Below are 22,616 nucleotides of genomic sequence, written 5' to 3' on the forward strand. Positions count from 1 at the left end.
AATTTGGGAGTACTACTTTTTAGCTGCTCACACATATTTATATTTGTTTATATTAATTTGGGAGTACTGCTTTTTAGCTGCTCATACATATTTATATTTATATTAATTTGGGAGTACTGCTTTTTAGCTGCTTGTACATATTTATATTTATTTAAATTAATTTGGGAGTACTGCTTTTTAGCTGCTCATACATATTTATATTTATTTATATTAATTTGGGAGTACTGCTTTTTAGCTGCTCATACATATTTATATTTATTTATATTAATTTGGGAGTACTGCTTTTTAGCTGCACGTATTGCATAGTGGCGAAGTCTTGGCTTTTAATGCGTCCATCACCCAAACACCAGGATGGACCGAGTCTCTCTATGTCCATCTGTAAGACTTGTGGTTTGTCTCATCAAATACGCTTTGCTTTGAATATGATGTGATACTGGAATTAGAATGTGATAAGAGTTTCTGTACTTATGCGTGAATTATTGCATTACAGTTATAATATCTGTTACAAAGTTTTTCAAGCTGTTTTATCCCCTCAAGCGGTATATAGTACTTTGGAAGAAAAACTCATACACTCTATTTCTTCAATACCAGGCCCAATTAAAAGAGAGAGACAGAAAGAGATTTTATGTGTATTTTGCTTGTCTCTTACGTTATTTATCTACTAAGGTATTTTAAAAATTACCTCAGAAATGATAACCCAATGAATGAGGTGTTTCTTTGAGACCGGTAATAGATAAAGTACTCTGTGTGTAATGAATATTTCCTAAATACTATTGATGGATTATTCTGAGGTTCCATGTTGAGTCCTTGAGGTTTTTGGCAGGAGCTTAAGGACTGGAGTCTCCAGAAAAATTCATCATTCAGCCACAGCAGGATTTGTCTTCACTTCATTGGATTTAGAGGCAGTACTAATAGTGGTTAAGAATGCACACTCTCAGCCACGTTGCTGGGGTTCAGAATCAGCTCTGCGTCTTCCTACATATGACAGTTTGCTCAACACACATGTGTTTCAGCTTCCTTTTCTATAAGTTGGGAGCTAATAATAATAGTGCAACTCCATATAACTGTTGGGGTTACATGAATAGAATACACATAAAAAGCATAGAAGAATGCTTAGCTTCTGTTGGAGTTAAATGAATAAAATAAATATAAAAAGCATAGAAGAGAGGCCAGGCACGGTGGCTCACACCTGTAATCCCAGCACTTTGGGAGGCCAAGGTGGGTGGATCACAAGGTCAGGAGTTCAAGACCAGCCTGGCCAACATGTGAAACCCCATCTCTACTAAAAATACAAAAAATTAGCCGGGCATGGTGGTGGCACCTGTAATCCTAGCTACTTGGGAGGCTGAGGCAGGAGAATGGATTGAATCTGGGAGGCGAAGGTTGCAGTGAGCCGAGATCGCACCACTGCACTCCAGCCTGGGCAACAGAGCCAGATTCCATCTCAGAAAAAAAAAAAAAAAAAAAAGAAGCATAGAAGAATGCTTAGCTTGTGTTGGGGTCAAATTAATAAAATAAATATAAAAAGCAGAGAAGAATGCTTAACTTCTAATAAGTTCTCCCTTAATATCAGCGTTATTATTATTAGGATTGATATTTCTATTCAGCTGCAGTAGAGATGGATGGAACCAATGGCAGCACCCAAACCCATTTCGTCCTGCTGGGGTTCTCTGACCGACCCCATCTGGAGAGGATCCTCTTTGTGGTCATCCTGATCACATACCTCCTGACCCTCGTGGGCAACACCACCATCATCCTGGTGTCCCGGCTGGACCCCCACCTCCACACCCCCATGTACTTCTTCCTCACCCACCTCTCCTTCCTGGACCTCAGTTTCACCACCAATTCCATCCCCCAGCTGCTCTACAACCTTAATGGAAGTGACAAGACCATCAGCTACACGGGCTGTGCCATCCAGCTCTTCCTGTTCCTGGGTCTGGGTGGTGTGGAGTCTCCTGGCCGTCATGGCCTATGACTGGTTTGTGGCTATCTGCAAGCCCCTGCACTACATGGTGATCATGAACCCCAGGCTCTGCCGGGCCTTGGTGTCAGTGGCCTGGGGCTGTGGGGTGGCCAACTCCTTGGCCATGTCTCCCGTGACCCTGAGCTTACCCCGCTGTGGGCACCACGAGGTGGACCACTTCCTGTGTGAGATGCCCGCCCTGATCCGGACGGCCTGCGTCAGCACTGTGGCCGTCAAAGGCACCGTGTTTGTCCTGGCGGTGGGCGTTGTGCTGTCCCCCTTGGTGTTTATCCTGCTCTCTTACAGCTGCATTGTGAGGGCTGTGTTATGAATTCGGTCAGCATCAGGAAGGCAGAAGGCCTTCAGCACCTGCGGCTCCCATCTCACCGTGGTCTCCTTTTTCTATGGAAACATCATCTACATGTACATGCAACCAGGAGCCAGCTCCTCCCAGGACCAGGGCAAGTTCCTCATGCTCTTCTACAACATTGTCACCCCCTCCTCAATCCTCTCATCGACACCCTCAGAAACAGAGAGGTGAAGGGGGCGCTGGGAAGGTTGCTTCTGGGGAAGAGAGAGCTAGGAAAGGAGTAAGGGCATCTCCACCTGACTTCACCTCCATCTGGAGCCACTGGCGGCATCTGGAAGGGCTGAATTCCGGCTGGTATGAGCTTGTGACTCCCAACTTGCCTTTTTCTGGACTTCTGTGAGGCTGTTTCAGTTCTGACATTGTGTGCTTTTGCTGTTGCTTTTAAAATTGAGACGGGGTCTCACTCTGTCACCTAGGGAGGAGTGCAGTGGTGCCATCATAGCTCCTCCAACTCTTGGGCTTAAGCGATCCTCCCCCGCCTCAGCCTTCCAAGTAACTGGGACTGCAGGTGCGCACCACTGACGGTGGGAATTGTGGCTTTTCTATTTTCTATGGAGATAGGGTCTAGCTGTGTTGCCCAGGCTGGTCCCAAACTCCTGGCCTCATGTGATCCTCCTGCAATGGCCTCCTAAAGTTCTGGGATTACAGGTGTGAGTCACTGCGCCTGGACAACATTGCCTGCTTTATGTGTGAACTGAATAACACGAATCATCCCCAAAACCCATCATGATCTGTAAAGCAGCTGCAAAGAACAAAGTGAGATAAACCATTGTAAAGATGAGTTTCCACCAACTTATACCAGAGTGCTAAGAGGAAATAACTCTTCTCAGTCCGAGCTTTGCTTTGTTGTGGTTGTTTGCTGTAAAGTCTAACACACCTGACATGTTTCAGTCAGAATGACCCTAAATGCATCACTGTTCTCCACGTGGTCCAAGTGCCTCTCTGTTTAGAGTCATCAAATCGTGGAATTCAGCACAGTTTGATATTTTCTATATTCCCAATTCCTACCCAAACCTTTTCATGAAATCGTAAAGTTTGTTGTACCCTTTATCTAAACCTTTGGAATTTTCCCCAAAATCTGGTGTAAGATTCTGCATAAACCAAGAAGTGAACCTGTAAATAATGATACATGGGTCATTTAAATCTTAAAGCATCATTCTTTCTCAGGCATGTTTTTTCATTATTAGGAAGAAGAACGGGACATTGGTTCAGTCCCTTCTGTGTACCAGACGCTCCTCATTCATCTAACCTCAGTATTTGTATGAAGTCAGCATGATTATCATTATTCCCATTTTATCTCCCTGGTCCTTGAGATCTGAAGGTTAAATCTTTTGCTTGAGGGGAACTGAATCAGGTTATTTTTCCAAGTTCTTTCTGACTCCTGGTTCACGTGGTTTCTATTGCATCATGAAATTTCAAAGAGCAAAAGTCTTTAAGCATTTGGCACGCAATGTCAAAGACCCTTTGGGGCTAAGGAGCATGCCTGGCCACTGTTCCTTACACAGTGCGGTCCCCAGTGTCTCCCACTAATGTGCACTCCAGTTATCTGAGGTCTCGTTCCAATGTGGTTCCAATTCAGCTGGTGGTAAGAGGGGTCTGAGTTTCTGTGTCTCCTCCCAGGTGATGCCCTTACTTTGGGGACTCGGACTCCATTTTAAGGACCCAGGAAATACATCACCCCCTGCTCTGGTTCCAGGCAGTTGGAGGGCAGACACGTTCGGGAAAAAGCTGGGAGAGCCTTCATGGACAAAGGGCGAATACAAGGTGAGAGGGAGTGGTGTGAAAGGCCCGCTGAGGGGCGGTCCTCATTCCTCTGCCATGGCTCCTGTGCTCGGCTCCCTCCTCCTCCACGGGTGTATTTCTGTCCTCTTTTGTAGCCTTCTCACCTCCACACCTCACATCAAAGGTCACCAGCCCCAGGGCATTGTGTACGTGTAAACAAACCAGAGCCCCGAGAGGGGGATCCCTGGGCTTCCAGAGCTCCCCCTCTGACTATTCAAGGAGCTGTTTGTGAGAAGTACTGATGTGGGTGGGCTAATGGTGAACTGAGAATGAGTTATCTGTCTGGCAGTCAGGATTTATTTCCGACAGTTACAAAACTCCCCAAGTCCACATTTTTTAAAGAAAATACTTTATTTATTTTTTTGAGATGGAGTCTTGCTGTGTCTCCCCGACTGAAGTTTCTTCTGCTTTAGCTGAATGGTTTTCTGCTGCAATCGCTGTTTGATTAAGGCCGCTTTTGGATGCAGGTGTCCCGTTCCATACTTATTCTTTTGCTTGTTCCCCTTTCTCTAATAGTCACTACATTTTATATTTTGTCACGTCTTTCTTTTCTTCTTTAAAAAAAAATCTCTCTTGAAACTCCTGTTTGCTTAACTCTTTGGTGTTGTTTTCCCTCCCCGGCCACCACCCCGCCCCGTCCCTCTCTCCCTCCCCCGTCCCCCGCCCCGTCCCTCTCTCCCTCCCCCGTCCCCCGCCCCATCCCTCTCTCCCCTCCCCCGTCCCCCACCCCGTCCCTCTCTCCCCTCCTGCCCCCCCCACCTCCTTCCCTCCCCCTCCCTCCCTCCCCCTTTGCCTCCCTCCCTCCCTCCCTCCCTCCCTCCCTCCCTTCCTTCCTTCCTTCCTTTCCTTCAGATGGAGTTTCACTCTTGTCGCCCAGGCTGGACTGCAGTGGCACAACCTGGGCTCACTGCAACCTCTGCCTCCCGAGTTCAAGCGATTCTTCTGCCTCAGCCTCCCAAGTAGCTGGGATTACAGGCACTCACCACCACACCTGGTGAATATTTTTTTTTTTTTTTTTTTTAGTAGAGGCAGGGTTTCTCCATGTTGGTCAGGCTGGTCTCGAACTCCCAACCTCAGGTGATCCGCCCACCTCAGCCTCCCAGAGTGCTGGGATTACGGGCAGTGAGCCACCCCACCCGGCCTCATTCACAGTTTTCCGTTGAAACATAATTATGTTTTTAGCTAATGATGGTTAATACTCTTGAGGTGCTTGGTATGTGTCAGTCAACTCAGACAATTTACCTGTATTTACTCACAGAGTCCTCAAGAAAGAGAGGTGGGAAATACATCACATCTATCTTACAAAGGAGGAACTTAGGGCTCAGAGATTTTAGATTTCAATACGCTGTTACTGCGGGAGTGGAAATTTGAATAAGGGTGTTCTGATGGTCACATCTCAGTTCCTCGCCGCTGGGCTATGCTCGGTGTGAAGCCCTGAGCAGCTGAGTCCTAGGAAGTCATGCGGGCTCCAGAGTGGACAACAGCAGTGTCTCTCCACCTGGGAAGGTAGTGCTTCATTTTTTAACTTTCCAATTTTAACTGGAATAAACTTTCCTCCTCCTCCCACTACCCACATTCTCCACTGAATCCTCTATTACTAATTCTATGGAAATTTGTGGAAATTAATAAAACCTTGTGGAGGCCAAGGGAAAACTTCCCCCTTCGTTTGACTCTTCACTGAAAATCAAATGGAAAAACACAGCTGAGAAATAATAAGAGAAAAGACATATGAATTTATTAAGGTGCACAGGAGTTTTACAAAACATAACATCTCAAAGAAATGACTGGATGGTTGACGCTTTTATACCATCTTGAGGTTCCAGAAGGAATGAGGCTTGGATCAGTGGCAAAATGGCTTATGGGACTAGAGAAGAGGTGGCCTGTCTAGCAAAGGTGGTCTTGTTACGTGGATGGAACCTCACAGGTAACAGTGCTGAGAGAGAATAGATGTAAATGTTTCAGACCCTTAAAAATGTCACACCCTCAGTTAATCATCCCTAAATCAGGATGAGGGAAGGCCTCAGAGAAAACCTGGCTGCATCAATGCAGATTTTTCTCTACAGATGCAAATCTTCACAAAAGACAGCTTTTCAACTAAATTTGTATTTCCAGCCCTCCTGAACAACCATCTTGAAACATCTCAAAGAAGTATATTTTAGGCTAAAGTATTTTGGCATCCTTTGAGATCTGAGAAGCCAAAGTAGATATCTCTTTATCGAATAAGATGAACCCCAAGGTTAAGGGAATGAAAAGTTACCTACGGGCTAAGGGCTCCAAGGCCTTGCTGTCATGGCAACTCCCAAATTCCTATGGCTACAGCAAAAACCACAGGTTTGATAAACTCCCTATCAATAGGAGCCATCAGGCAAAATGCCAGGCCCTTCCTAACTCCGGTTTGCGACCTCTCTTGGTGTCTGGCTTGGGACCCCTTTCTGGTAAGAATCCTGGTCATTCTTTGGGTGACACTTTCAACCTTGCATATACAATATGATATACTGGCCCTGTTTGACGAATTGTCCAACTCGGTGTTTCTCAACCTGTTTATTTTTTATTACTGCCGGCCCTAAAAACCTTTCGTGCCTCTTTTTTTCCTTATTATTCCCTCTTCCATGGGACTTAAATAATGTTTTTATTATAGATTCAGGGGGAACCTGTGCACGTTTATTACATGGATGTATAGTGTAATGGTGGAGTCTGGGCTTCTGGTGAACCCTTTGATATAGGAGTTAGTAAGAAATTATTTAGACAGATAGTGAGGATTGAAGAGTTCTCGATGGAATTTTCCTTTAATAAAAAGCAGCCCCCAAATCATTTCTTTTCTAATAAAAAGCAGCCTGAAAAATCAAGCTGCAAGCTTACATAAGCAAGCTGGAAACGTCCATAGGTGAATGCCAGCAGCTGTGCCAATGGAAAAAGGCTGCCTGGAAGCCAGATACATCCAACTGGAGATTCCCTCCACCCTTGTTGCCAGGTGTGCAGATGTCATGGCTTCAGCCAGGTAAAAACCCCATCTGCATAATACAAGATTCTTGGCTATGTAAATGGCGCACTTGGTCAAAGCAATCCCCTGGGCCCTATGTAAATCAAACCCTGCCTCTTCAAGCCCCTCTGTGAAATCGACCGCATCTCACCCCAAACTCGGAAACCCACTTGGGCGCTCCCTTCCTCCGCATGAGGAAGCTCTCTCTTCTTCTGGCTATTAAACATTCCACTCTTACACCTACTCTGTGTGTGTGTGTGTGTGTGTGTGTGTGTGTGTGTGTGTGTGTGTGTGTGTCTGTGTGTGTGTGTAAGACTGCGTCTTTGTTCTCCTTACTGCCAGACACCAAACCTTGAGTGTTTGTCCCGATCAAGGACACCTCTTCACCCTCGCCCAAATAGTGAACATAGTACCCAATAGGCTGTTTTCCCAACCCTTACCCTGCTCCTTTTTCCTCTTTTGGAGTCCCCAGTGTCTACATTTTCCATCTTTATGTCCATCTTATACCCATTGCTTAGCTCCCACTTACAAGTGATATTGTGTGGTATTTGATTTGGTGTCTGCATTAATTGACTTAAGAATTAACTGATGGATCCCCCCGGGATATTGGAAGTAATATCACCCTCCTCTCCTGCCTGGGGTATTGTCAACCATATCACAGAGGTGTGTACACATCCGGCGTTTGGGGAGTAATATCATCATCCTCTCCCGCCTTGGGTGTAACAAATAATATCACAGAAGGGTGAACATCCCCCGGGATATGGGGAATAATATCACCCTTCTTTTTCTCACTGGGTATTATGAATTATATCACAGGGGGTTATATACCCCCGAGATATAATGAGTAATATCACCCTCCTCTCCCCTCCTGGATATTACAAATCATACCACAGAGGGTTGTACGCCCCCCGCGATATTGGAAGTAGTATCACCCTCCTGTCCCCCCCTGGGTATTATAAACCATATCACAGGAGGTATACACCCCCTGCAATATATAAAGACGTATCACCCTCCTCTCCCCCACTAAATATTAGAAAAAATATCACAGCGGGGGTGTACACACCCTGCGATATTGGGAGCAATATCATCCTCTCCCCCGTAGGTGTTAGGAACAATATCACTGGGAGGGTGTACACCCCCTGTGATACTGGAAGTAATATCATCATCCCCCTTCCTGGATACTAGGAACAATATCACAAATGGAGTGTCCATCCTTCGTGATATTGCAGGTAATATCATACTCATTTTTTCTAAATATTAGAAAAAATATCCTGGGGGTGCACACCCCTTGCAATACTGGGAGTAATGTCATTCTTTATCCCCCTTAAATAATGAAAACGATAGCACAGGGGGGTTTTACTCCCTGCAATATTGCAGTGGTGCCTTGTTCTTCTTCCCTGTGTATGAGGAACAATATCACAGGAGGGGTGTACACCCCCTGCGATATTGCGAATAATATCATTTTCTCCTTCCATGGATATTTGGAACAATATCACACGGGTGGTGCACACCCCCTGTGATATTAGGATTAATATCATCCTTTCCTTTCTGGATATTAAGAACAATATTACGGGGGAATGTACATTTTCTGCAATATTGGGAGTAATATCATCCTCTCCTGTTTTGCATATTTCGAACAATATCACAAGGGGGTGTACACTGCCTGCGATATTGGGAGTAATATCATTTTCTCTTCCCTGGATATTATGAACAATATCACAGGAGAGGGTACATTACATGAAATATTAAGAGTAATTTCATCCTTTTACATCTGGATATTATGAACAATATCACAAAGAGGCGTACAGTTCCTTCGATGTTTGAAGTAATATGATCCTATTTTCCCTGGATATTATGAGTAATATCACAGTGAGGTGTACACCCTCAGCGATATTGCGAGTAATATCATTTTCTCCCACCCTGGATATCACAAACAATATCACAGAGGGGTGTACAGCCCCAGAGATATTGGGAGTGATATCATTCACTCCCCCCACTAAGTATGAAGAACAATATCACAGCGATGTGTACACTCTCTGTGATATTAAGAGTAATATCACCCTCTCCCTTCTGGATATTACGAAAAATATCCCATGGGGATGTACTCCCCCTTCGATATTGAGAGTAATAGCATCCTCTCCTCTTGTTGATATTACAAACAATATCACAGTAGAGTAAACACATCCTGCGATATTGAGAATAATATCATCCTCTCCCCCCATGGATATTAGGAATAATATCAAAGGGGGCAGTGTACACTCCCTACGATATTGGGAGTAATATCATCGTCTCTCCCCATGGACATTAGGAACAATATTACAAAAAAATGTACACCCTTTGGAATATTGGGAGTAATATCATACTTATTTCCCCTGGATATTAGGAAAAATATCACGGGGGGTGCACACCCCCTGCAATATTGGGAGTAATATTCTCTTTCCCCCTTAAATATTAAAAACAGTATCATAGGGGGAGTTTACCCCTTGCAATATTGGAAGTACTATCTTGTTCATCTTCCCTGGATATTAGGAACAATATCACAGGAGGGGTGTACACCCCCTGCGATATTGGGAGTAATATTATTTTCTCTTTCCATGGATATTTCGAACAATATCACAGGGGTTGTACAACCCCTGTGATATTAAGATTAATGTTATTCTTTTTAAATATTAAAAATAATATTACAGGGGGTGCGCACTTCCTGCGATATTGGGAGTAATATCATTCTCTCCTCTTTTGGTTATTTCGAGCACTATCAAAGGGGGGTGCACACCCCCTACGATATTGAAAGTAATATCCTTTTCTCCCTTCTGGATATTACAAACAACATCACACGGGGGTGTACACTCCCTGGGATATTGGGAGTAATATCATCCTTCTTCTTCTAGATACTATGAGCAATATCATAGTGGGGTGTACAGCCTCTTCGATATTTGGTGTAATATTTTCTTTTTCCCTGGATATTACAAGCATTATCACAGAAGGGTGTACAGCTCCTGTGATATTGGGAGTGATATCATTCTCTACCTCCCTAAATATTACGAACAATGTTTCAGGGGGTGTACACCCTCTGCGATATTGAGTAATATCATTCTCTCCCCTTTTAGATATTACAAAAATTATCACATGAAGATCTACTCCCCCTTCAATATTGAGAGTAATGTCATCCTCTCCTCTTCTTGATATTACAAACAATATCACAGAAGGGTGTACACCCCCTGCGATTTTGGGGAGTCGTATCATTATCTCCCCCTCTGGATGTTAGGAGCAATATCACAGCTAGTGTACACTCTTTGTGATACTAGGAGAAATATCATCCTCTCCCGTTTTTAATATTATGAACACTATCACAAGAAGGTGTACCCCTCCTGTGATATTTGAATTAATATCATCCCCTTTCCCTCTGGATATTATGAACAATATCACAAGGGAATGTACACCTTCTGTGATATGGGGAGAAATATCTTCTTTTTTCCTGAATATTATGAACAATATCGCAGAGGGGTATACACAAGAGGGTTTAAACCTCCTGAGATATTGGGTGTAACATCATCCTCTTCCCTTCTGGATATTACAAACAATATCACAGCAAGTTTACATTTCCTGCGATATTGGGAGTAATAACATCCTCTCGCCCACCTGGATATTATGAACAATATCACAGGGGGGTGTATATCCTCTGCGATATTAGGAGTAATATCACCCTCTTTCCCCCTGGATATTACAAACAATATAACAGGGGAGTGCACAACCCTTGTGATATTTGGAGTAATAGTATCCTCTAACCCTGGATATTACAAACAGTATCACAGGGTGGTGTACACACTTTGCGATATTAGGAGTAATGTCAGTTTCTCCCCCAGTAGAAATTACAAGCAATATTACAGGAGAGGGGTACATCCCCTACGATATTGGGAGTAATACCATCCTCTCCTTCTTGGATATTAGGAACAATATTTCCAGGAAGGGTGTACACCTCCTGCGATATTGAAGGTACTAGCTTTCTTTCTCTTCCTGGATATTACAAACAATATCACAAAGGGGCTGTACACTTTCTGCTATATTGGGAGGAATATTCTCTCCCCTCCTGGATATTAGGAACCATATCACAGGGGGGTGTACATGCCCTGCGATATTGGAAGTGGTATCATCCTCTCTCTCTTTTGATATTATGACCGATATCACAGAGAGGCATACCTTTCTTGCAATGTAAGCAGTAATATCACCCTCTCCCCCACGGGATATTGCGAATCATATCACAGGGGTATGTAACCTTCCCCGCGACATGGGGAGTAATGTCACCATCTTTTCCCCAGGATATTATGGACCATATCACAGGGGGGTGTACGCCCCCTGAGATATGGGGAGTAATATCACTCTCCTCTCCTCTTCTGAGTATTACAAACCTTATTACAGAAGGGTGCACGCCCCCTGCTAGATGGGGAGTAATATAACCCACTTCTCCCCTCTGGATATTACGAACCATTTCACAGGGGAGTGTACGCCCAACGCAATATGGGGAGTAATATCACTATCCTCTTGTCCCTTGGATATTATGAACCATATCACAGGGGGGTGTTCGCCTCCCACCATATGGGGAGTAATATCACCCTCCTCATCCCCCAGGGATATTATGAAACATATGACAGATGGGTGTACGCCCCTTGCGATATAGGGAGTAATATCACCCTTCCCTCACCCCTGGATAGTATGAAACATATTACAGGGGGGTGTATGCCCCCCGCGTTTTGGGGAGTAATATCACCTTCTCCCTTTCTGGATATTAGGAGCCATAACATAGGGGGGCATGTGCCTTTCAAGAATGGAAAGTAATATCAACCCTCCTCTCCCCTCTTTGGATATTACGAACCATATCACAGAGGGGTTAATACCCCCCGTTATGTAAGAAGTAATATCACTCTACTCTCCCCCCTGGATATTATGAAACGTATCACAGGGGTGTGTGTACACCCCCGCGATATAAGGAGTAATATCACCCTTCTCTCCCCCACTGGATATTACGAACCATATCACAAGAGGCGATGAGGAAAGAGGATGACATTACCTCCACTACTGCGGGGAGTGTACACACCCCCTTTCGATATTGTTTCTAATATCCAGGGAAAGAGAGGATTATATTACTCTCAATATTGTGGGGGGATTGCACAACCACCCTGTGATACTTTCCTAACATCCAGTGGGGAAAGACGATGATATTGGAACCATATCTCAGGAGGTGATAGGGTTCATAATATCCAGAGGGGGAGACGATGATATTACTCTTAATATCGCAAGGGGTGTACACCCCCCTGTGATACTGTTTGTAATATCCAAGGTGGGGAGACTATGACATTAGTACCGATATCACAGGGGGTGTACACCCTCCTGTGATGGTGTTAGTAATATTCAGGGTGGGAGAGTATAATATCACTCGCAATATTGCGGGGGATATACACCCCTCTGTGATATTGTCCATAATATACAGAAGGAAAGAGGATGATATTACTCCCAATATCTCAGGGATTGTACACCTTCATTTAATGTTGTTCTTAATATCCAGGGTAGGAGAAGATGACATTACTCTTAATATCAGGGGCTGTACACTCCTCTCTGATATTGTTCATAATATTCATGGGGAAAGAGGATGATTTTACTCCCAGTATCCTAAACCCTCCATGTGTACACCACCCTCTTACATCGTTCATAATATCCAGCGAGGAAGAGGTTGATATTACCCTCAGTATCACAGAAGGTGTACACCCTGCTGTGATACTGTTTGTAATATCCAGGGAAAGAGAGGATGATGCTACTTCCAGTCTCGCAGAGCATGTACACCCCCCTGTGATATGGTTCCTAATATCCAAAGAAGGAGAGGATATTACTCTCAATATCGCGGGCAATGTACATTCCCCTGTGATATTGTTTCTAATATCCAGGGGGCGAGAGGATGATATTACCCCCAATATCACAGAAGGGTATATGCGCCCCACGATATGGGGAATAATATCACCCTTCTCTCCCTCGTGGATATTACGAACAATATTTATTGGGATATTGTTTCTAATATCCAGGCGAAAAATAATAATACTTCCAATATTGCAGGGGGTGTGCACTGCTCCTATGACACTATTCCTAATATCCACGGGGGGAGAGGATGATATTATTGCCAATATCGCAGGGGGTGTACACTCCCTCTCTTATATTGTTCCTTGTATCCGGGGGGGAGGGAATTATATTACTCCTAATATCGCAGAGGGTGTACCCCGCCTCTGTAATATTGTTTCTAATATCCACAGAGGAAAAGGATGATATAATTCCCAATATCGAAGGGGGTGTACTCCCCCGTTATATTGTTCCTAATATCCAGGGCGTGAGGAAATGATATTACTTTTAATATCGCAGGGGGTGTACACCCTCACGTTGATAATGTTCGCAATATCCAGGGGAAGGGAGGATAGTATTATTCCCAATATTGCAGGGACTGTACATCTCCCTGTGATATTGTTCCTAATATCCAGGAGGGTAGAGGATGATATTACTCCTAATATCGCAAAAGGTATACAAACCCCCTGGGATATTGTTTCTAATATCCAGGAAGGGAAAGAATGATATTACTCCAAGTATCACAGAAAGTATTTAATTTCCTGTGATATTATTCCTAATATCCAAGGAAAGAGAGAATAATATTACTCCCAATATCGAAGGGTGTGTACAGCCCCCAATGTCATGTTATTCCTAATATCTAGGAAGAGAAGATGATATTACTCCCAAAATTGCAGGCGGTATACACCCGTCCTGTGATATTGTTCCTAATACCCGGGGGGGAAAGGATAATATTACTTTCAGTACCACAGAGAGTGCACGCACCCCATGTGAGATTGTTCCTAATATTTAGTGGAAGAGGGGATGATATTACTACCAATATCTCAGGTGGTGTAAATTCCTTTGTGATAGTGTTCCTAATATCCAGGAGGAAAGAGGATAATATAACCTCCAATATCACAGGGAGTGTACACCCCCTCTTGTGATACTGTTTTTAATATCCAAGCAAAGAGAGGATTATATTACTCTCACTATCGCAGGGGGGTACACAACCACTCTGTGATATTTTCCTAATATCCAGGGAAGAAGACGATGATATTACTCCCAAAATCACAGAGGGTGTACACCCTTCCTCTGATTTTTTTTTTTTTTTCTTTAAGATGAAGTCTCACTCTTGTCACCCAGGCTGCTGGAGTGCAATGGCACAATCTTGGCTCACTACAGCCTCCGCCTCCCAGGTTCAAGTGATTCTCTTGCCTCAGCCTCCCGAGTACCTGGGATTACAGGCACATGCCACCACGCCTGGCTAATTTTTGTATTTTTAGTAGAGATGGGATTTCACCATGCTGGCCAACCTGGTCTCGAACTCCTGACCCCAGGTGATCCACCCGCCTCAGCCTCCCAAAGTGCTGGGATTACAGGCACGAGCTACCACGCCCGGCCTGATATTGTTCTTAATATTCAGAAGGAAATAAGATGATATTACTCGCAATATCTCAGGGGGTGTACATCTCCCCTGTGATATTGTTCTTAATATCCAGGCAGGGGGAGAGGATATTAATTCCAATATCCTAGCGGTTGTACAACTTTTCTGTAATATTGTTTTTAATACCAAGGGGAGGGGAGGATATTTCTCCCAATATCGCAGGGGTGTACAACCCACCTGTAATATTGTTCCTAATATTCAGGGAGGGAGAGGATGATATTCTTCCCAGTGTCACAGGGGATGCACACACCCCCTGAGATAATGTTTCTAATATCCAGTTAGGGAGAAAATGATATTACTCTCAGTATCGCAGGGGGTGTACACGCCCCCTATGATACTGTTTCTAGTATCCAGGAGAGGAAAGGATGATTTTACTCTTAATGTTGAAGGGCGTGTACACCCCCATGTGATACCGTTTTTAACATCCAGGTTGGGAGATGATAATATTACTTGCAATATCGCACAGGGTGTACACAACCCCTGTGACATTGTGCCTAATGTACAGGAAAGGAGAGAATGATATTACTTTTAATATCGCGGGGAATTTAACCTCCTGTATATTTTTTTGTAATATAAAAGGAGAAAGAGGATTATATTAATTTCACTATCACAGGGGGTGTACAACTTCTTAGTGATATTTTTTATATCTGGGGGGAGAGGATGATATTACTCTTAATATCGCAGGGGGTGCACCGTCCCTCTGTGATATTATTCCTAATTTACAGGGGAGGAGAGGGAATAATATTACTAACAATATTGCAGGAGTGTACACCCTCCCTTTAATATTCTTCCTGATATTTAGAGGGGGAGAGGATGATATTACTTCCCAGGAAATGTACACCCCCCTTTGATATTTTTCCTTATATGCAGATGAGAAGAGGATGATATTACTCTCAATATTGCAGAAGGTGTACACCTCCCCTGTGATATTGTTCTTAATATTTAGTTTGGGAGAAAATTATATTACTCCCAATATAGCAGGTGTTGTACACTCTTTCTGGTGATATTGTTTATAATATCCAGGGACGAAGACAAAAATATTACACCCATTATCCCAGGGGGTGAACATCCACCCTTGATATTGTTCCTAATATCTAGCGGGGGAGAGGATGATGTTACTCCCAATATCACAGCAGGTGTACAACATTCCTGTGACACTGGTTTTAATATCCACAAGCAGAGAGGATGATATTACTCCCAATATCACAGGCAGCGTCCTCCCCCACTATAATGTTCCTAATCTCCAGTATGGGAGAGAATGATATTGTTTTTAATTTCCAGTGAAGGAGAGGATGATCTTAAATTCAATATCACAGGGGCTGTACACACCCTTGTAATATTGTTCCTAATATCCTCAGAAGGAGAAAATAATATTACTCCCAATATCGCAGGGGCTGTAAAACCCCCACCCCAATACTGTTGCTCATATCCACGGGGGATAAATGATATCAATCTTAATATCACAGGAGGTGTACACTTTCCCTGTGATATTGTTTCCAATATCCAGGAACGGAGAGGGTGATATTACTCCCAATATCGCAGAACGTGTACGCCCCCTGTGATAATGTTTTTAATAACCAGGCTGGGAAAGGATGAGATTACTTGCAATATTGCATGGGGTGTACACACCTCCTGTGATACTATTCCTAATATACAGGGGAGGAGGTGATGATATTACTCCCAATATCGCAGGAAGTTTACACCCACACTGCTGTAATATTGTTTCTAATATGAAGGGAGGAAGAGGATTGTATTCCTCGCAATATTGCAGGGAGTGTACACATCCCCAGTGATATTTTTTCTAATATCCAGGTGCGGAGAGGATGATATTACTCTTAATATCGCTGGGGGTGAACACTGCCTCTGTATATACAGAAGGAGGGAGAGGATAATATTACTCCCAATATCGCAGGGGTATACATAATTTCTTTGATATTGTTCCTACTATTTAGAGGGAGAGAGGATTATATTCCTTTCAATATCGTATGGGTTTCCCCCTCCTTTGATACACTTCCTATATATAGAAGAGAGAGAATAATATTACTCTCAATATGACGGGGGTATCCACCTCCCCTGTGATATTGTTCTTAATGTTTAGTTTGGAAGAAAATGATATTACTCCTAGTATCACAAGGGGTGTAATATCTGCTGTCTAAGTAATAGCATTCTCTTCCACACTGGATATTAGGAACAATACCACAGGGGCTTTTCTCTCCCTGTGGTATTGTTCCTAATATCCAGTGTGGAAGAGGATGCTATTACTTCAAATATCACAGCAGGTGTACAAGTTTCCTGTGATATTGTTTTTAATATCAAAAAGGGGAGAGGATGATGTTACTCCCAATATCCTCCTTTCAGATTAGAAACAATATCACGGGGTCTGTCTGTAAACTACCTGCGATATTGGGAGTAGTGTCATCCTTTACCACCCTGTATATTAGAATCAACATCACAGGGGGTGTGTACACCCGGTGCGATATTGCAAGTAATATCATTTTCTTTCAACCTGGACATTAAAACAATATCACAAGGGGGTGTACACGCCCTGCAATATTGGGAGTAATGTCATCCTCTCCTCTCTTTGATATTAGAAACAATATCACAGGGGGCGTGTACACTCCCTGCGATATTGAGAGTAATATTATTTTCTCCACCCCTGGATATTAGGAACAATATCCCAGGGAGGTTTACACACCCCCTGAGATATTGTTCATAATATCCAGTGAAAGAGAGGATGATATTGCTTTCAATGTCGCAGGGGATGTACACCCCCCTGTGTTATTGTTCCTCATATCCAGGGACAAAGAGGATAATATGATTCCCAATATCGGAGGAGCTGTACACCACCCCTCCCATCATATAGTTTCTAGTATTCAGGGAGGGGGAGATAATGATATTACTCTCAATATAGCAGGAAGTGTATGCTCTTTTTTCATAATATCAAGAAGGGGAGAGGATGATATTACTCCCAATATCGCAGGGCATGTACACCCCCCTGGGATATTGTTTTTAATATTCAGGTTGGGAGATGGTGAAATTGCCTACAATGTCACACAGGGTGTACACACCCCCCTGTGATATTGTTCCTAGTATACCATGAGGGAAAGGATGATATCACTCCCAATATCTCAGGGAGCCTCCCCCACCCCTGTGAGATTGTTCCGAATATGAAGGGAGATAGAGGATTATATTACTTTCAATATCGCAGAGGGCATACACCTCTTCTGTGATATTGTTTCTAATATCCAGGGGAGAGAGGATGATATTACTCCCAATATCGTAGGGGGTGTATACCCCTTCGGTGATACTGTTCCTAATATCCAATGGTTAAGAGGCTGCTTTTACTGCCAACATCACAGAAGTGAACACTCCCACCCCCGTGATATTGTTGCTAACTTCCAGGAAGGGAAAAAATGCTGTTACTTCAATATCACAGAGGGTGTTAACCCCTCCCTGTGATATTGTTCCTAATATCCATAGGAGGAGATATTGCTACTCCCAATATCATAGGGAATGTACCTTCCCCTCCCGTGATATTCTTCCTAATATCCAGAAGAAGAGAGGATGTTATTACTCCCGATATTGCAGGGGGTGTACACCCGCTTTGTGATGCTGTTCCTAATATCAAGGGGAGAAGAGGATGCTATTACTAGCAATATCACAGGGGGTGTACACCCCTCCTGTGATAATGTTCCTAATATTCAGGGGAGAAGAGGATGATATTACTGTCAATATCCCAGACGGTTTACACGCGCCCTGTGATACTGTTTTCAATATCAAGAAGGAGAGAGAATGATATTACTCCCAATATCTCACGGGGTGTACACCCCAACTGTGAGGTTCTTTCTAATATCCAGTGGAAGAGTGGATGATACTACTCCCAATGTCACAGGAGGTGTAAACCCTCCTGTGACATTGTTATTAATATCCAGGCGGGGAGAGGATGATATTCACAATGTCACAGGAGGTGTAAACCCTCCTGTGACACTGTTATTAATATCCAGGCGGGGAGAGGATGATATTCCCAATGTCACAGGAGGTGTACATCCCCCTTTGTGATATTGTTTCTAATATCCGGGGGCGGGTGAGGATAATATTACTCACAATGTTGCAGAAGGTGTACTCCCACCCTGTGATATTATTCCTAATACTCAGGGGGGGAAGACGATTATATTACTTTCAATATCGCAGGAAATGTAGACTACCCCCATGATATTGTTTTAATATCCAGGAAGGGAGAGAATATTATTACTTTCAGTATCACAGGGGGTGTACAACCTTCCCTGTGATATTGTTCTTTATATCCAAGGGGAAAGAGGATGATACTACTTTCAATATCAGAGAGTTTGCGCACGACCCTCTGATACCGCTTCTAATATCCAGGAAGGGAGAATATTATAACAATTTATGGGCCAGGCGCGGTGGCTCAAGCCTGTAATCCCAGCACTTTGGGAGGCCGAGACGGGCGGATCACGAGGTCAGGAGATCGAGACCATCCTGGCTAACATGGTGAAACCCCGTCTCTACTAAAAAAATACAAAAAAACTAGCCGGGCGAGGTGGCGGGCGCTTGTAGTCCCAGCTACTCGGGAGGCTGAGGCAGGAGAATGGCGTAAACCCGGGAGGCGGAGCTTGCAGTGAGCTGAGATCCGGCCACTGCACTCCAGCCTGGGCGACAGAGCGAGACTCCGTCTCAAAAAAAAAAAAAAAAAAAAACAATTTATGGTAGAACAATATTATATTCCTGTAACAAATAATGGTATCGCTGGGTCGAACGGTAATTCTGCTTTAAGTTCTTTGAGAAATAGCCACAGTGCTTTCCACAGTGGATGAACTAATTTACACTCCCACCAATAGTGTCTAAGCACTTCCTTTTCTCTGCAATCTCACCAGCATCTATTATTTTTTGCCAATAGCCATTCTGACTAGTGTGAGATAGTATCTCATTGTGGTTTGATTTGCCTTTCTCTAATGAGTAGTGATGTTGAGCAGTTTTTCATAAGCTTTTTGGTCACATGTGTGTCTTTTGAAAAGTCTGTTTGTGTCCTTTGCCCACTTTTTAATGGGGTTGTTTTTTGCTCATATATTTGTTTGAGTCCCATATAGGTTCTGGTAGACTTTTGTCAGATGCATAGATTTCAAATATTTTCTCCCATTCTGTAGGTTTTCTGTTTACTTTGTTGATAGTTTCTTTAGCTGTGCAGAAACTCTTTATTAAAATTAGGTTCCATTTGTAAATTTTTGTTTTTGTTGCAATTGCTTTTTGGTGTCTTTATCATGAAATCTTTGACAGAATGGAATTTTCTAGTTTATCTTCCAGGGTTTTTATAGTTTTAGGTCTTACATTTAAGTCTTTATTCCATCCTGAGTTGATTTTTGTACATGGTATAAGGATTGGGTACAGCTTTCATCTCCTTCACGTGGCTAACCAGTTATCCAGCACGATGTATTCAACAGGGAGTCCTTTTCTCATTGCTTGTTTTTGTCAGCTTTGTCAGAGATCAAATGATTTTAGGTGTCCAGAATTACCTCTAGACTTTCTATTCTGTCCCATTGGTCTACTTGTCTGTGTTATATCCATATCATGCTGCTTTGGTTACTGTAGCCTTGTAGTATGGTTTGAAGCAGGATAACATGACGCCTCTAGCTTTGCTGTTTTTACTTAGGACTGCCTTCGCTCTTCAGGATCTTGTTTGGTTCCACATAAATGTTTTAATCAGTTTTTTTTTTTTTTAATTACGTGAAGAATGTCATTGGTAGTTTGGTAGGAGTAGCATTGAGTCTATAAATTGCTTTGAGTTGTATGGCCATTTTAATAATATTGATTCTTCCTGTCCATGGACATGGTATTTAGTTGTGTCAGTCTCTGATTTCTTTGAGCAATGTCTCATAATTCTTGTGACAGAGATCTTTCACCTGTCGGTTTAGCTGTATTCCTAGGTATTTTATTATTTTTGTGGCAATTGTGAATGGGATTGTGTTCCTAATTTGGCTTTCAGCTTGGATGTTGTTGGTGTATAGGAATGCTACTAAATTTTATACACTGATTTTTTTATCCTGAGACTTTATTAAAATTGTTTATCTATCAAAGAGCTTTTGGGCTGAGACTATGGGGTTTTCTAGATATAGAATCATGTTGGCTGCAAACAGGCATAGTTTGACTTTTTCTCTTTCTGTTTCAATGCCTTTTATTTTATTCTCTTGCCTGATTGCTCTAGCTAGGACTTTCAGTACTATATTGAACAGGAATGGTGAGAGAGGCTATCCTTGTCTTGTGCTGGTTTTCAAGGGGAATGCTTCCAGCTTTTCCATGTTCAGTATGGTACAGGATGTGAGCTTGTCATAGATGGTTCTTATTACTTGAAGTATGTTCCTTCAATGCCTAGTTTATTGAGAATTTTTTTTAACATCAAAGAATTCTGAATTTTACAAAGAACCTTTTCTGCATCTATTGCGATAATCATGTGGGTTTTGTTTTTACTTCTGTTTATGTGATGAATCACATTATTGATCTGTGTATGTTGAACCAGACTTTCATCCCAGGGATAAAACCTACTTGATCATGGTGGATTAGCTTTTTTGATGTGATCCTGGATTGAGTTTGCTAGTATTTTGTTGAGGATTTTTGCATCTGTAGTCATCAAGGATATTGGCCTGAAGTTCTCTTTGTGTGTGTGTCTCTGCCAGGTTTGGGTATCAGGCTGACGTTGGCCTCATAGAATGAATTGGGGAAGAGTTCCTCCTCCTCATTATTTTTGGAATAGTTTCCATAGGAATGGAATGAGTTCTTCTTTATGTATCTGGAAGAGTTCAGCTGTGAATCCATCTCGTCTTAGGCTTCTTTTTGTTGGTAGGCATTTTATTACTGATTTCATGTTGGAACTTGTTATTGGTATGTTCAGGGATTTGATTTCTTCCTGATTCAGTATTGGGAGGCTGTATGTGTCCAGGAATTCATCCATTTCTTCTAGATTTTCTAGTTTGTATACATAGAGATGTTTATAGTAGATTTTGAGAGATTTTCCTATTTCTGTGGAGTCAGTGATAATGTCCCCTTTGCCATTTCTAACTTTGTTTATTTGGATCTTCTCTCTTTTTCTCATTCATTGAGCTAGCAGTCTATCTATCTCATTAATTTTTTCAAAAAACAACTCCAGTGTTTGTTGATCTTTTGTATGGTTGTTTGCATCTCAATTTCCTTCAGTTCAGCTATGATTTTGATTATTTCTGATCTTCTGTTAACTTCTGGCTTGGTTTGCTCATGTTACTGTAGTTCTACTAGTTGTGATGTTAGGTTGTTTATTTGAGATCTTTCTAACTCTTTGATGTGGGTGTTTGGTGTTATAAGCTTCCTTCTTAACACTGTGTTAGCTGTGTCCCAGAGATTCTGTTTTATTGGATTTTGTTCTCATTCGTTTCCTTAATTTCATTATTTACCCATAAGTCATTCTGGAAGAGGTTGTTGAATTTCCATGTAATTGTATGGTTTTGAACAATATTCTTAGTATTGATTTTCATTTTTGTTGCACTGTAGTCCGAGAATGTGGTTGGTGTGATATTAATTTTCTTTTTAATTTGCTGAGGGTTGTTTTACGTATAATTGTGTGGTCAATTTTACAGTATGTACCACTCTGATTTTTCAAGCAACCAGAGGATGGCACATATAATTTCATTAATATGGAGCAAAGTCCATGGGTGCCTTTCCTCCCAGACTTTTCACTTGAGAATCAAATAATTAGAATTCACAAAACTGTTATCAAAAGCTCTTTATGTCAGAGAGGGCTGATTTGGATTTTTCACAAATGTGAATGTGATCAGTACCATGGATTTTGAGAACAATAATTAATTTACTATATCTAAGAGTTGTGAATTTTGCCTTATAATATTTTTTTTAAAAAATGGATAAATCCTTTCATTAGACTTGATTATTCACTGTTACTTAGAGGTTTGTATGAAGGTTAAATGAGTTAACGTATATATCACATAATGCCTGA

The 22,616-nt window shown here is 42.5% G+C and overlaps 1 protein-coding gene across 1 annotated transcript; it reads left to right on the forward strand.

Annotated features, from left to right (window-relative positions):
- The first annotated feature begins 1,618 nt into the window (after positions 1–1,618).
- Positions 1,619–2,655, forward strand: LOC104681143 (olfactory receptor 2W3). The gene is given in 3 exon segments (XM_010387361.2): positions 1,619–1,950; positions 1,952–2,460; positions 2,463–2,655. Coding segments are annotated over 3 exon segments (936 nt in total). The 3' UTR covers positions 2,558–2,655.
- The last annotated feature ends 19,961 nt before the right edge of the window (positions 2,656–22,616 follow it).

The sequence above is a fragment of the Rhinopithecus roxellana genome, chromosome 8 (genome assembly GCF_007565055.1).
Source record: "Rhinopithecus roxellana isolate Shanxi Qingling chromosome 8, ASM756505v1, whole genome shotgun sequence".
Classification (NCBI taxonomy): Eukaryota; Metazoa; Chordata; class Mammalia; order Primates; family Cercopithecidae; genus Rhinopithecus; species Rhinopithecus roxellana.